Source organism: Botryllus schlosseri, chromosome 4 (genome assembly GCF_051294905.1).
Source record: "Botryllus schlosseri isolate E-star chromosome 4, Bs_hap1, whole genome shotgun sequence".
NCBI classification, from domain to species: domain Eukaryota; kingdom Metazoa; phylum Chordata; class Ascidiacea; order Stolidobranchia; family Styelidae; genus Botryllus; species Botryllus schlosseri.
The window spans coordinates 20,506,122-20,521,714 of record NC_137239.1 but is presented as its reverse complement, the minus strand read 5'-3'; the positions used below and the strand labels follow the sequence as shown (position 1 = coordinate 20,521,714).

Below are 15,593 nucleotides of genomic sequence, written 5' to 3'. Positions count from 1 at the left end.
TTCGCTAAACAATCATCATATTTCCGTAATAACTGTTGGAGTAGCGCGAGGCACGAGAATAGTATACTATAGTACTATAGTTTACTATAGTAAATACCATTATTACAGACTTTGCAAGTTACTGTAACGCAATTTTTTACCCCTTCAAGGTTTATTAAAGTATGGACCGCAAAGGGTATAATTTTGGGCCGACACGGTGCCAGAGCTATCTGTTAATATGTATGTAATATTTGTTGAATTTATTGCAAAAAATCCTGATATCCATATCCAAGATCACGCTGTAGGGTACTGTTGCTAATAAGCGAGACACGAAGAAAATATGGCTTTATCATGAGAATTCATGATAAGATTTGTCCGACTGGTTTTCTGGAAAACATGATCGAAGACCGTTGGGATGAACTAGTGTAGGGGTGAGCAACGATAGAGTTCAGGCCTATGAGACTCATTCATTTCGAGGCCAGCCACTTCTATGTCAGGCCACATGAAGAAGTAAAGTTTTGGCGAACAAACCGCTGATAAGATGCTGTCCCAAAAACATAAGCGGCGACAAAACCTTGGCCAAAAATTGACCGGTGCTGATGGCCAAACCTTTCGATATGGATAGGATATGCTCCGTTGCAAGCACAAAATAGTCCCGTTCTTGTAATCTGAGTACAGTAGTTACAGTAGTACAACTGCGACACGCAGGGGAAATTAATTCACCATAATTTGAAATCGCATGCGTCAGACATGTTTTGTAGAGCTGTGTTGGGTATAGATTTGTGGTGCGCGCGTTCTGAATGTCATACATGTCAGTAAAATCGTAGCACACTACTGTAATCAAAAATGAATTCCTTTTCATAGGTGAGGCTCGGGTGGTCGCGAGATGCCCCAAAAACTCACATTTTGGCGGTACTCTGAGAAGCTGCTTTACCGTTAATAAACTGTTATGAATTCTCAAGTTAGATTGAGCCAAAGAGCAGAACACACAGTATCGTGAGTTTATTTGCTCTTCTCATTTACTCGCGAGACAGAAAATGGGAAATCGAAAAAAATAACACAAGTTGGAGCAACGTATCATAAGGTAGTGAGCTCTAATGCGCCTACTCTCCTTGATAGTTTTGGACCTTATTTTTCAATACATCAGGCAAAAGCCTCAACACAAACCGTAGCCTCCGGGGCCTGTGTCATCTCTCAAAAACAATTTCTGCCAGCAATCATTTTTCACTCGCGAAAAATACGCTGTCTTTTGGATAGGAGTGCAGAACAGATTTCAAGACCTGGCCATCCAAGCTTGTACAAAACCCAACAACTTGTTTGGCCGAGAATTTTAAGGGTTTCAAAACAATCGAAAAAAGTTGATAGCTTAAGCTACATAGTAGCCAATTTGTTGCACATCTGAACAAAATGTTGTTAAGTATCTTCATCTTCTTTTTGTATAACAATTTCAGGCTAGTTTGTGCGAATGGAGCTCAAAAAGGTTGAAAAGCACTGCTGCAACCGATATCACTGGAACTGCAGTTCATTACAGAAATTATATGACTATAAGTGAGCCGAGCTACAAGTTCGCAGCTAAAACCACGATTGGAGCGCAAGGGAGATGGAGAAGCCGATCAGTGACAGAGAGAAAGAGTAAAAGTGTCCGCAAGAGTGAGAAAATCAAAGAAAATATGAACAATATCAAAGTTAAGTTGTGGTGCACAAGGCCCGAATATGACGATAAGCGTCACGGGACTATAATTTACGCATATCACAGAATAATTTCAATTCTTCATTTTCAATCATCTCTACCTCTGGAACCCTTGCCAATCCTTCATCTACCGCAATTATGTAATCTAACCTCTTCATGCACTACATAGGAATACAATTTGACTCTATTACTGAAATTTTAAGAAGTTTACTTCAATCTCGACATTTTCCTTATGGGGGCAAGTTGCTCCCGAGATTGTATGTGCATTTAGGCTACCATAGTTTCACTGCGAATAAAGGATAATGATAATACAGGAATAACAATTCACTAAATCTCAGAAATTTTTAAAGTTTACTTCAATTTCGACATTTCCTTAGGGGACAGGTTGCTCCCGGAATGTGTGTGTATTTACCAGTTTTACTGTGAATAAAGAATACGAAAATATCAATCTATTATTATCCAGCCTAATTACGGGTTACAGCACCATGGCTAATGAATAATGTACCGCATCAATAAGGTACATAACGAAATGATATCTTCACTTCCTCGCTCGACACCGTGAGTGACAATTTTCACGTATCCAAGTTTATGAAAGTCTTACACGGCGACATATCACTGAGTTCCAGTGTAAAGCTATGTATTAATGTACCGCTACGGTTCAATTTTGTCGTCTTTTCCGTAGTTATTATGCTGTGTTTTACGCCGTTCTTTTGTCCTCTCGTGAATGGTTGGGGATCGCCTCCGTTCAGAAGTCGATGAATAAAACCTTTTATTAGTGACTGGTTCATTAAATTGCCAATGATCTTACATGAGTGTGCCTTACTTCACACGATTATTTTTCAAGTACCTTGTTGATCAATTCAATTGCCTGCTTCGTTAGCGAACACAGGTTTTCGGACAACATTGCGTTGGCTATCTCAATCCGGTATCATTAGTTAAAATGGAGCAACTCGCCTTGGATTACAAAAACCAGGTAATTATTTATATGCGCTGGTAGCAAGTATATCCATCAATTTGAGATTTGTGAATGTGTGCGTATTAGTAGGCTATACTTCTGCATGGATCCTACATGCTGATAGTTCCGTGTAATGCGCAATCACTAAAGTTGATATATAGTGTTTAGGACAGGGGTTGGCGATTGTAATTTTCCCAAGGGGACAAACTATGAGCAGAAAATACGTCGGCGGGCCGTGTCTAAAATTTAAACTATATTCTTAGGCGCAATAATTTTATTTCTAAATTCAAAGCAGTGAACTACATTGTTAACACGCGCAGATGAGCGGATGTGTTAATACTAGCTAGCCTAGTAAAATTTATTCAACTATTTCAATACTTTTATAGTCACATAAACCCCGAAAGACGTTTTTCTAATGTATGGGGGATATTACAACGTTTGTCCTGGTCTCTGCCTCTTGAGCAGTGTGTAGCTTGATGAAATATAGCCTTGTTGTCTGTCCGCATAATGCAGACTTAAATTATACTCCTTAAACACGCCAATCTGCTCGCCACAAACTAAAAGGACGGGTTTGCCTCTGACTCCAGTGCACAAATATTTAGTGCTCTTGGAATTAAGAATTTCTGTTTTCATCCCTCCCCTTTCTTATTATTGTAGCGCCAGTTCATCGTTTATGGGTGATCATGATTGCTTATTATGAGCACTGATTGACTTGTCTCCGTAATTAGGAATTTGGAAACGTATCACGTAACAATTTGAAGCGCAGGACGCGTAATGCGTGATGTAACAATGGTAGCAAACATGGTTATAGGGAAACAGTGACTTATTGTGACTTAATTTGTTACCGAATACATGATGAATCTTGATTGTGCGATTGGCTCTTGTGTGCCTTCTAAATGGTAAATAGCCACTGCCCTGGACACATTCTGGATAGTGCATTGACAGCCATACCTCGCTCACTCAAGATTGAGTAAGGCAACTGCAGAACGACTGAAACAGTCAGAATATGTATCAATAAGGTCACGCATCTTATCCTGAGATGGCATATCTATCATCATATCGTAATATTTAACTTGTTGATCCAATTGGAGCTTTTGGCCGCAGTACTTGACACATGTTTTGTACGGTGGATATACAATTGACTTCTTTTTTCTAGATTGATGCATTGTTCGTGCAAGATCAAGACAAAGAGGAACTTTACGATGCCTTGCAGCGTTACAACGAGTAGGCTAATTGAGTAGCCTATACTTTGTTGGCATTTTACCTCCTTAGATTGACTATACTTCTGCTTGCGAATGGGTTTGTATTCCACCATGGTAACATTCTGTACCACAGGAAGGAACTGGATATCACACAGCTAGTAAGGAGCATGAGACGCATCGTTTCTCATCCGCAACAGCTCGTCCTGTTCGACCATTCCCGTTGCCTCATCAGACATGAAGATCAGCAAGATTATGAAGAGGTTATGCCTCGATTTTCCCTAAGGTCGGTGTGCTGGAAAAGCTACAGCGCAGTGGACCGGTGTAGTGCCCACAGCCCCACATACGCTTTATAACTTTAGCCTAAAAATGCAATGGTTCTTGAAGTATTGGTGTAATAAGAAGAACTACATAAGTACATTAGTAGTTAGTACATGACCCATCAAAATAATATACTCGTGTGATTTAGAAGCAATATGGCTTACTGAAACAGGCTTAAAGAGCGATCGAGGCGCAGATCACGGCCGGTTAACTGAAGTGAGGTCCATAGAATTATAGAATAGAACAAATGATATGATGTACTCAAAAACTGGTTTTATTTCGCGAATTTGGCCTTGAAAAAGCACTATGCTTGAAAAAAGGGTATCAAGATGACCGGAAGAAAGTTACGCTTTCCGGATTATTAGTATCAATGTATAGATTAATTGATAAGCTAGCGGACTCCCTTCACTCTGTGTGCGAACTCGCATTGAGAATCACTAGCCAAATGCATCGTCTCATTTTCAGTCATACAAAAAGTGTCCTGTTATCGGCAGTCGGCAAAGAAAAGATAGGGTTGAGCGTACGAGGTGGTCTGGAACACAGCATCGGGATTTTCGTCATCGAAGTTGTGCAAGGTTCTCCGGCCGAAAGATGCGGTATTTCAGTAATACGATCACATTTGAATACACAAATTGTGGATATTGGAAGGTACTGTTATGATTTCAGGTCGGGGACGAGATACTGCTAGTAAATGGATATAACGTAAAATTTTGTACTCATAAGGAAGCTATCAATCTGATATCTCGAAACAAAACCATGCTAGCAATCAAGGTGAGTTCGAGTTGTGAATACAAAATTTTCAATCTGTTAGTGTCCTTTGTGATTGGTGGTTACCCCTAAGCGATTGTATGGAAAGACATAGGTAAGCACTGATGAATTTTTCACAAATCTGTTTTTCTATCCGACTTGAAGTATTTCTTTTTGTGGATGAAATTTCATATTCGACCATATGCGCGTCGAATTTTCATTTCATATACAATACATGTAAAACTTACTTGGATAAATCGCTTTGCATTGCTTTAATACCAACCCGGATATACATTGTTGTGTATGATTTCAAATTTTCTTTTCGTCCGGCATTGCATAATTGCATCATATTAATAGCAAACCGCCAACAAAATACCTCCCCAATTGCATGACGCCAGCCACAATAGGATTTGGTTTTGATAACTTTACAATATAGCCCAATTCAGGCTGCTGATCAATTGCAGTGTTTTGAACTGATGAATGTGACGGAGCTGCATATGCTTAGTATGATTACCATCGAAATTTCAAATCTGCTAGAGTTTAAGTTTTCGAGCACCTTATTGATATGCATTGATTAAATTCTTTGGATATCCACGAATATGTTTTCCTGCCCCCGGGTGAACCAAAGTGCAACTTTGACTACGTGGTATTATTGAAGTCGAAATTGGAGTAACTGCAACTGAGTTGGCTAAATCCTGCACTTATTCAATGTGGAAATGGTCATTCAGTTGTTATTTTACGCAGGTCAGTCTGTCGCGGACGACACTACAATATTTCGCTATTTAGAATGCCTCGCTATTTTGACACTCGCTGTTTCAATATTCTCTATTTTGAACGCGCGCTGTTATTTTCATCTGTAGGTGATGATGGCTAAGAATAACATAAAAAAGAACAGTAAACATCAGTATTTAAATTCATATTCATTTTAAACAGGACCGGGCGTACGACAGACAATTTGTTCATGTCGGGCCATAGGAGTTTGTGAACCAATGTCAACACACTCGTTACAACGAACTGACTATGTTCCGTTGGCTTCAGATACGACATGCAGGAATGTTCCCTGTTCCGATTGCCAACACGCAAACCTTCCAGTGGGCGTTCGCAGACAAGGACATCCACGATGTCTCGAAAAAGGAAGGCCTTCCCGGTAACAATCAGGAGAAAAGTAAAATGGTATTCGTGGAAAGGGATGGAAATGCAGCATTAGGATTCAATGTTGTGGATACGAAATCCGGTAAAGTTGAAGCTATATTTTATCGAGGTCACAATGCAGTGTTACTTTCTGACCGCATTCTACAGGTGACCGAGCCGGATTTCTTGCCAGATCTAATTTTACAGTGACTAAACAATAGTAATTTGTTTAGGAGAAATATGGTTGAATATACAATCGCTACTCATATCCATGGCCCTAGCCTACATGAATATCACCAACGACTGCATAGTGCATATACCACTTACTTTTCCGCAGGCGTGTATGTATCTTACGTAAAGGATAAATCTCCCGCCGACGAAGCAGGAGTTGTCGCTGGTGATGAGATCCTGACAGTCAACGACCTGAAGCTACGTAAAGCCACCACTCCAGAGGTCACTCTATGTAGAAACCCTCCACTATACAATTTGTCCAACGTTGTCATTATCCCGATTGTCAGATTGTATGCGCTTTGAAGCGTCCGGGGAAATTACGAATGGTGCTGCGTCCTGCACATGGACCTCACAACAAAACCTCTCGAAGCGTGAGCCTCAACTTCTCAGAATCGGTTTCCGAGGTAGCATTGGTATTAAAGCTACACAATACAATACATCGATTGTTTCATTGTTTGACTTTGATTTGCATAAAATGGGACGCAGCACTGCGAAGACGATTCACGAATCGAAGAGAGAATTGACGAGCTTTTCCAGTCAAATTTGGCCAAGAAAGCTGAAGAAATACATCATAATATTCAGAAGTGAGTCGCTATTCTTCTCTTATGCATGTATACTGTATATTGGGACAGCGCTCTCGGCAATTTGGCCAAGAGAGCGGAAGAAATGCGTCATAATATTCAGCAGCGAGGTATTCTTGCCTTATCCATGTATAGTAGGGCAGCGCTCACGCCACACAGAAAATGATGCTTCGAATATTGGTCCGTTATCAGAGCATCAGAGTAGTCATCGTTGGTACAAGTAGAAATAGAAGTAACATCGAAGAAGTAGCGAGTTCCAAGTAAGCATTCTAGTCTTAGGTTTTTAAATGAAATGTTTTAGGTAAAGGTCCATCGGAAAGTAGAAGTCGCCGACCACCCCTGGCCAGTACATGACTTTCCTCTGAAGTGGCAGTCAGGCCATGGCATGAAGTCGGCCATTGGCAAGCATTTACCTGGGCCAAAAACTATCGCGAGGAAAGATTTTCTATATTAGACTCGACTTTTATTGAAATCCATCAACGGCGCTTGTGTCAGCAGAAGGAATTTTTGCTCAATCTGAATTTTAGTCTAAGGCTACCGCGGCATGAAATGAGAATAGCACCTAATTCCACTTCATCTGGCAGTTCATTTCATTTCTTCATTTTTATTCCGTACCTGCCGACTTGTAGCACGGCCCATTTCTGGGCGTTTTATAAGACACCGCTTAGACGGATGAGATGGCGAGGAGGAGCCTAGATAAAGCTCGAACACTTTGGTATGAATTGTGGAGTCGACCTCGGTCGGACTCGAACCCGCAACCCATTCATGTTGCAGCTGTGGATTATACCACCACGCTATCTCGCCACGAAATGAGACCAGCGCCTAATTCCACTTGATCTGGCATTTAAGGGAAGATGAAAATGAGGTCGCAAGCAACGTCAAAAGCCCCGGAACCGAATCTGCGAATAAAACAGTAGCACCATTGCCGCCGCCGCCGCCGCCGCCGCCACCACCACCACCTCCGCCGGCTCCAATGGAAGTCGAAGCCGACGTACACCCGCCTGCATCGCCGTTACACGACACCATATCACTGGCTAGTGAATTCCCTCCTCTGCCTTCGGATTTGGATTCGTTAATCGACGCAGACACCAGGTCTCTTCCGATCGTGCCAAACGATACGACGGGAATGGAGGCTATGCAAAGGCAGCAACTGTCAGTCGATAGGAGGATTTATGAGTCCAATGAGGTAGTAGATACACTATTATTAGGCCTGTTTAGGCCTAAGTTTCATTTCAACTACGGTAACTCATCGTAACATTTGCAGGAACGCTTTTCGAATAGCACACAAGAAAGCAATTCATACTGGAGGGAGAGGCTGAGACGAATTAGTAAGTTTGGTCAGCTACTCTTTGCGATTGTATTGTCGTCAATTGCCTGGACCTATAACGGTATCCAAGATGCCCGGTGTGTCAGCAGGCACCATTTGCAGATCCTCGTTACTCACCAACAATTATAGAAATTCGAAAAAGCTACTTTGTGGCTTTATCGATGATTCTCCGATATGGAAAATGATGGCTTTACCTACACAAAACATTGTAAATATATTGTAAAAACCTGCTATGTATACAGCGGCATCCTTCGTTCCATTAACTGTGAAGGATTCAACTGCATGCTTATTGCTTATGTTCACATATTACGTAATTGATAATAAATAACTAATGTATCAAACGGAGCTTCTTCATCCCGTTAGTGTGGCGAAGAAGAAACGTAGGTGTTGCACTATAAACGCCCGCCGGATCTCTTGAATTTCAGTCGATCCACTGGGTGGATGCCGTCATACAAGATACTTGCGTCATTGCATTGTCTCCACATTTCCATATCATGTTCTTCAATCTCCATGATGGTAATTCGTAAGAAACAAAAAACGTATGCGCAGACGATAAGAATGAATGATACGAAGGTCGGCACTCGACATATTGTTAGGGAACGGCGTCTTTCTACGTCTCAATGTACTCGTCCTTCACTTGCAGTAAAACATTTATTGAATTGTAGGTCATCGAAGACAGCAGAAATTGGAGTCCGAGCTTAGAGAACGTCTCAAAATTGAGAGGCAAAAACGACTTGCCCAGGAGAAGTGTGTACGAGTAAGTTCATATTGCACGTGATTCTAATCACATTCATCTATTAGTGGTCAAAGTAGTCAGCGTTGGTTATTGAGTACAAGCAGCAGTAGGGTTACATTTAAAACAAAAATCACTTTAAAACAGACATGCTTAAAACTGGCCCTTGTGCCCATGTTTTATAGCTATGACGTCACGAATGGTCATAAACGGACAAAAAATATCTTTAACCATGACTACATCGTTATGCTGTATTTTACCGTCTGCGGTTAGCACCATCAGAACATCCATTCCGTACCGATGATCTATATCTTCGCGCTATAACTGTTGAACCGACTACGATATCGACGGTTTCAACTATTCCATTATGTATACGTTGACTATATCAGGTGCTAACCGTCCGTAGGTTTTGTCGATTGTATTCACGCAATTGAGGCATAATTGTACAACAATAGAAAATTAAAACATTTTTAAAGGCATTTTTTAAAACACTGTTTAAAACTAGTGTGTCACTATAGAATGTAAAGTTTTCAGTTTTTCGTTGATAAAATCCTCGTATTATCCACCAATCAAGGATCATCCGAGAATTATCAACGAAAAACTCAAATAACGCCGCTTCTGCCGGTTGGAATTGAGTCAAATTTGTTTTGCATCGTCTTTGAAGACAGCTCAACAATTTCATATGGTTGGCAGAAAAAATTGAATTTTTTTTTTATTTCCTCTAATAAATTAAAAATTTTAATTGGTTCTGCGGAGTCCTATACTTGTTAGAATTGAACCAAACTTGGTGTGCAGCGTTTTCTAGCGTAACCTGACAATTTACTCAGTGAATGGCTGGAATCCGAAAAAAGTTAATTTTGAACAGCCCTACCCAACATGGACCCTAACCCACCTCCAACTCTAATGTTCCCCTATAACCCCCCACGGCACGTAAAACTTCCCTATTTGAGAATAATAATTCGTATTAAATGAATTCATAATGCAAAATAGATTAAGGGCTGAATTTACCGAGGCCGGATATACCGAGGGCCGAGTTGACCGAGGGCCGAATTTACTGGCCGAATTTACCGAGGGCCGAATTTACTGGCAACGACACGGACATACGGTACTATAGTAGCGGCGCAATTTGTAAATAAACACTTAAACAGTTACACGCACGAAACAACACGCACTAGTGAGAAATATGTAAGTTATAGAGAAAATCTTTTTGTCTGCATAAAATAGGTTTGTTCAACTGAATAATGGTAGACTCCAACACTATTAAATGAAACAAAGAGCTACCTCGCGCAATGACAGTAAACATATTGTCATTATAGTGCTGTGCACACTACACAGGCGAGGTTAAGTAAGTAGTTCCTAAAAATAGGTAGAGATGTTCCATACTTTTAGCAGTTAATTGGAGGCGGCTGTACTTCGAAATTGCAGAGTGCAGTATCGCGATTAAAATGACAAAAGACACTACAGCTAGGTGCAATCCGTGACACAGGGATATTTCTCAAACGCAACATGCCCCTAAACTACTTTTTATTTTACAAGATAAAAAGTGTGAAAAGTATATGTAGTTTTGCCTAAAGAAGTATTCATTAGAAGTGGAAATAGTGTAAAAACATAACTAAGTAAGTGACGCAAGTATAGGCAAAACCTAGATGAATATCATATCATCATATTATATGTTCCCCGTAAATTTCTACACATACGGTAGCGCGTCGCCTATCATCCAATGTCTCAAATTATCCAGCTTCATCGCATTCGGCAAGAATTGAAAGAAACAGAGCGAGAAGAAGCGAGGCTGCAGAAACTATTGGCGGAACCGGAAAATATCGACGACATTCAATACAGCGTGGGCAGATACGGTTACCCGACCACTACAGCGGAGAGTGTCAAGGGCTTTCCGTCGTCGGAGGTATACGGGCTGGTAACGCGGGTAGCAGGAGTGATTCTGTAAATAACACGACTTCAAATAGAAGTATCATTTCCCAGGGGTTAATTAATTCGTATTTCTAGTATAGGAATACCGGTTATTCGAAACCTATCATCAGGGTTGTAACAAAGTCACAAGGCTCCAAGTCACAAGTCAATCTCACTTTTATAATTTTGACTCGAGGCAAGCAGAGTCATTTCCAATTCACCACCGAGTCAAGTCCGAGTCCAAGTCAACGACCAGGGGGTCGAGTCCGAGTTATGGTATTATGACTCGAGTCCAAGACCAAGTTTTGTTGAACCCACTTTTGTAACTCTGTTTGGTGATATCGAATGGTTCGCATTTATACTATACTAATTTCCTCACTTTTAAAAGCTTCTGATCGCATTTTCAAATACCAGTACCAATAGACGAAATCCCAATAGTGCGGTTACTTTACAATTCTTCGAAATTACAATCAAATGTCGGTCTTGACCGTATGAGTCTCGAGTCGAGTAGAGTCATTTCCGTAATTTGAGAAAATGACTCGAGTCAGGTCGAGTCATCAGAAAATCGTGACTCGAGTCGAGTCATTACAATCCTGCCTATCATAACGTTTTCATACATACGTTGTATATTTATACGAGCCGTGGCATATCACATTCCATACTTTTCGCCAGAAACAACCTGCCCCAGCAACTCCTGGTTAGTATAAAATAGGTTTACCTTTACTCAGGGCCGAAACAGCACTTCTTTAGCCCCTCCCTTCCCCCTCGACAAATAAACGTTGGTTTTGCCCCCCTCCCATACGTTGATAAATCCAATTTCTGCACCTTGTTGTGAATAAAGGCATCAACTAAGATGGAAAAAGGCTGTGCACCAAGTTTCGACAAAATCATGTTTTGAGCGTATGGAGCAAGAACTCCAGTAACTATGGTTGCAGTCTTGGTCTTGGCCCTTCAAGCTTCGTTTGATACCTTTGAATTTTTTCTCATAATCGTCACGAAAAACGTTTTTACGCCTGCTCATTTTAACTAAGCAGATTTATCCTTATTAGTAGCTAACACTATCTGTACAATAATTTAGATAAATTTATCAATGATTTATAGCTATACTTTCTAACCCAAGTGCCGACGCCCTTTTTCAGTACGCAATAAATGCTGCCTTCCCCATAGCTCATTCTGCTGTAAACTAAATAGCAGATACCTGGAACTGCTGTTTACTGCTAAAATGACGTCCGCTGCGACAGCTTGGTACATCCGAAACTGCTACACCACTCACTGCCCTAGCTATCGCACCACTTCGAAATCAAATCCTGTGATGTGTACGCCACGGGAGTTCATTTCATTTATGATGTCATAAAATCTCGACTGAAAAGCATAATTTTAGAATATTATGCAACTATAGAGATTACAATCTCTATAATGCAACACAGATACCATAGGGAAGCGATCGAAGTTCTGTATTTGGTGAAAATAAGACAAAACAAGGACGGAGGTCGAAAACAATGTTATTTCTTAGAAATAAGGACAGTTGAGTTTTCTGAGACGTGCCCCTTCAAAATAAGGACAAATCTTAGAAATAAGGACGGTATGGCAACCCTGTATGTAGACCATAGTTGTGAAGGTGATCACTAACGATACTCAAGTCGTGGTACAAGCAATGTTCCCTCTAAGCTGCGCACGTGCGCAAATGCGCAGTGCTGAGACGGTCTCTGCGCACAGAAAATCTAAGTTGCGCACAAAAAATCCCAAGTGATGACCTTTTTTTAGTAGTTACGCACTGTTGTCCAAGGGTTTGCGCAGTGAGTTTGTGAGTGTGCGCAGACTCGTCAAGAATTAGAGGGAACATTGGGTACAAGAAATGAATTAATGAAATAATGACTGGAATGAGTCTTTGTAAACGATATTATATATGAAAATATAATGTTTGTTACGATCCAACAAATAGACGCATAATCTAAAAAAACCTGTCTCTCTAAAAACCACTTTCTGTTTGATAAAAGTTACAGTTTATCAAAAGGAAGTTGTTTTGTGTCAAAAAGCATTGCTGTAGAATTAGAATTGGAGTAGACTATAGCGATTAGCGACTATAGAGAAAGCAATGCCATTCATGGCAGGCTGAGTCTAATTCAAACAGCAATAACTGAAGTCTGCAAAGTACCGTTCAGCGAATATTGGGGATTATGACTTGTATTTCCCATTACAGTGATTAGAATCGTTGATCAAACAGTCAAGGTAGTGTCACTGAGAGATGCGATTTCTCAACTATACTTCCGTGGTAATGATACATTAGGTTCGTTGTCAAATTTCCTTTCGTAAAATGCAAGTTTGGCTTAAAAATACTTCTATGTGCAATGTGCAATTGTGCATGTGCTGTGCAACGACGGAATTGAAATACGGCTCAGGTAAAAGAAGAACAAGTCTATAAAAACCAGAACACCTTATTACGAGAATTCGAAACTTATAGTATTTTTCGTCCTTTTGTATGTCAAGTGTAAGTCATAAGCGCTGAGTGATAAAATTATTTCTACATTCCAGTTCAATCTTACAACGCCTTTGAACATGGTCAATAACCAAATCAAGAAACCGACTCCCCACGACGCAAAAGAAGTCAAGTTCAGGCCTGTACCCTCAACCATACCACACACAGGCCGATTCGAGCACAACGCTGTTCCGAAAGTGAGTTGCATTCGATCAATGTACACTGTACAGTGTACAGTACATGTACAATACATAAGTTCATCAACCTTTGCTCTTGTAATATAATGATCATCGTGATGGCGACATAGCCAATAGTAACTCAACACAATATGTATGCACAAGTGTCGGATAGTTTATCCATGCCTATAAAGCTAAATAGTATTTATGCTACCACTGTCTTGTTTCAATCAATCAATTAAACCAAATCAAACTTCCCGTTGAGTGCCATCATTGAGGAGCGCAGCTCTGCTGGATACAGCGATATTTTGCCTTGATAATCTCGTTATTTTCAGAGGTCGAGTGTGTCGGTGACGAGGTATGAAAAGGAAGTTGACGGGAAGCGCGTAGTAATATCGGAAATGAACGAAAATCAAGTGAAATCAGGTATATGTCACGAGTTCAATTCCTTATTTACCGCGTGGTATAAATCAATCAATCTCCATGCAGGTTTCTCACGCCGGTCTTCTGACGTCAGAGGCATGGACATGGCGCTCATGACTACCCCGCTGAACAATCATTTGATTTCGTCGCGCCAAATCCCGTACTCCTTTGCCCGTGTAAATACTGTCAACGAAATGTAAGTGCTGCTTCCAAGGTACGACGAAAATGGGGACTTATCCAGAGTCGGATTCCCGATCATTGTGAAATCGGAATTTGATAAAACATGTAATTTTGAAATATTTTGATCCTAAGCTGGCGAATTACTGCACATAGAGATGGGGAAACTTCGTAGATTTCTGCTCAAGCACAAGTGGAAGTAGCGATTTCAAAGTAAGTAAAATCGTAAGTCTTCTGGGCTTACTGGAAGCAGTCTAATGGCATAACCACCTGAGTAAGTAATTCAAGTAGGCATGTCCTGTTAGGTAAAAAATTAAATGTTCAAGGGCCATAGTGTTGCCTAAAATACCGAATACCGTTACGCAGAACTGGAAATAGTCTAAAATAACAATCACTCGAGTAAGGTGTGCAATTCGGGAAAACCTACTTTAAGAACTCCGAAAAATTACTAACACTTCCTTACTGACCACATTTGACCGCAATTACCGTGTGACAACTTGTTCTTGGCGTGGTATCACTGTAAACGTAACGTTCAGATGTGGATTCGATACTGGAATCCGTGACTGAGTTTTGATTCACAATTACGAATCCGATCATGTCTGGTAAATTCGGAGTCACAGTTTTGAAGTTTAAAAATGTGGATGGGCAAGTGCAGGTCTGTGACCTTACCGGGCGCTTTCGACGACTTCGATTTATGTTCAGAACATTTTTCTGACGCTACGAATCTCGACACCCGATGCACACCAGCGACTATACTTCTGCTGCATTGTCCGATAATGAATTCACCGCGACCAATGGCAATGCAGACTGTTTCCGATCAGTAAACGCGAGGCCAATCGCCGAAGTACATTCACGTATATAAACATTCTGCTTTGATTAACGGCAGAAGTTGCTGAGAGCAGTGTTTTAATTACGCTTGCAACCGTATGCGCCATCTAGTGCACTTGTGTAGTGACGTATAGCCTGGGGCTAAAGGCGACAATGTCCCACAAATATACGACTTGGATATTGATTGTGATGTGATCTTATGTTCACTACGTAACGTCACGTCATTTTCGAAACATTTGGTTCCCGTCCCAAATTCTCATCCCAGCTACACCATCGTTTTGCGCGCAGCATTGAATGGAATTTCAGTCGCTACCTGTATTTTATTATTCCCACAAATTTGGACTGTGCCCGCAGCTTAATTTCCCTATATCACCAAATAGTAATACGCACATACAACTGCACGACAATTAATTTCTTCGCTTTTCATCTCTATCTGTTTTCTCTGCGTATACGCACTTTCACGGCTTATAGTACTTCGCAATGCGCACACGTAATAGGCCTACATGAGAGTCGTGTATCGGTACTGTGTAGTGTGTACGTCAATTGTACCATGTACGTTGTTTGTATTTGTTGGTTTTGAAAATTTAAATTATTATCGTAACATCTTCCGTGACTCATTTGTACTGTAGTTTGTCTGCGTAGTCTACATGTGATGATGTTAATCGCGCCTAGCCCTCGAACGTTTCTTTTCCGGGGGAACGGACGCGGTAC

General features: G+C 40.8%; 1 protein-coding gene across 2 annotated transcripts; it reads left to right on the top strand.

Moving 5' to 3' along the window:
- Positions 1 to 2,139: 2,139 nt before the first annotated feature.
- On the top strand, positions 2,140 to 15,487 carry LOC145437350 (uncharacterized). Of its 2 annotated transcripts, none has more exons than XM_080314554.1 (17): positions 2,140 to 2,642; positions 3,781 to 3,848; positions 3,960 to 4,109; positions 4,610 to 4,748; positions 4,811 to 4,915; positions 5,930 to 6,125; positions 6,360 to 6,475; positions 6,541 to 6,657; positions 6,740 to 6,837; positions 7,684 to 8,020; positions 8,099 to 8,162; positions 8,827 to 8,918; positions 10,633 to 10,797; positions 13,335 to 13,475; positions 13,790 to 13,880; positions 13,944 to 14,073; positions 14,757 to 15,487. In XM_080314554.1, exons 1-17 carry the CDS (start codon positions 2,610 to 2,612, stop codon positions 14,767 to 14,769), a joined length of 2,055 nt encoding a protein of 684 aa, XP_080170680.1. In that variant the 5' UTR covers positions 2,140 to 2,609; the 3' UTR covers positions 14,770 to 15,487. The 2 variants fall into 2 exon arrangements, with proteins under 2 accessions (XP_080170680.1, XP_080170679.1); XM_080314553.1 differs by having other exon boundaries at positions 2,245 to 2,642; positions 13,790 to 13,886.
- Positions 15,488 to 15,593: the final 106 nt, after the last annotated feature.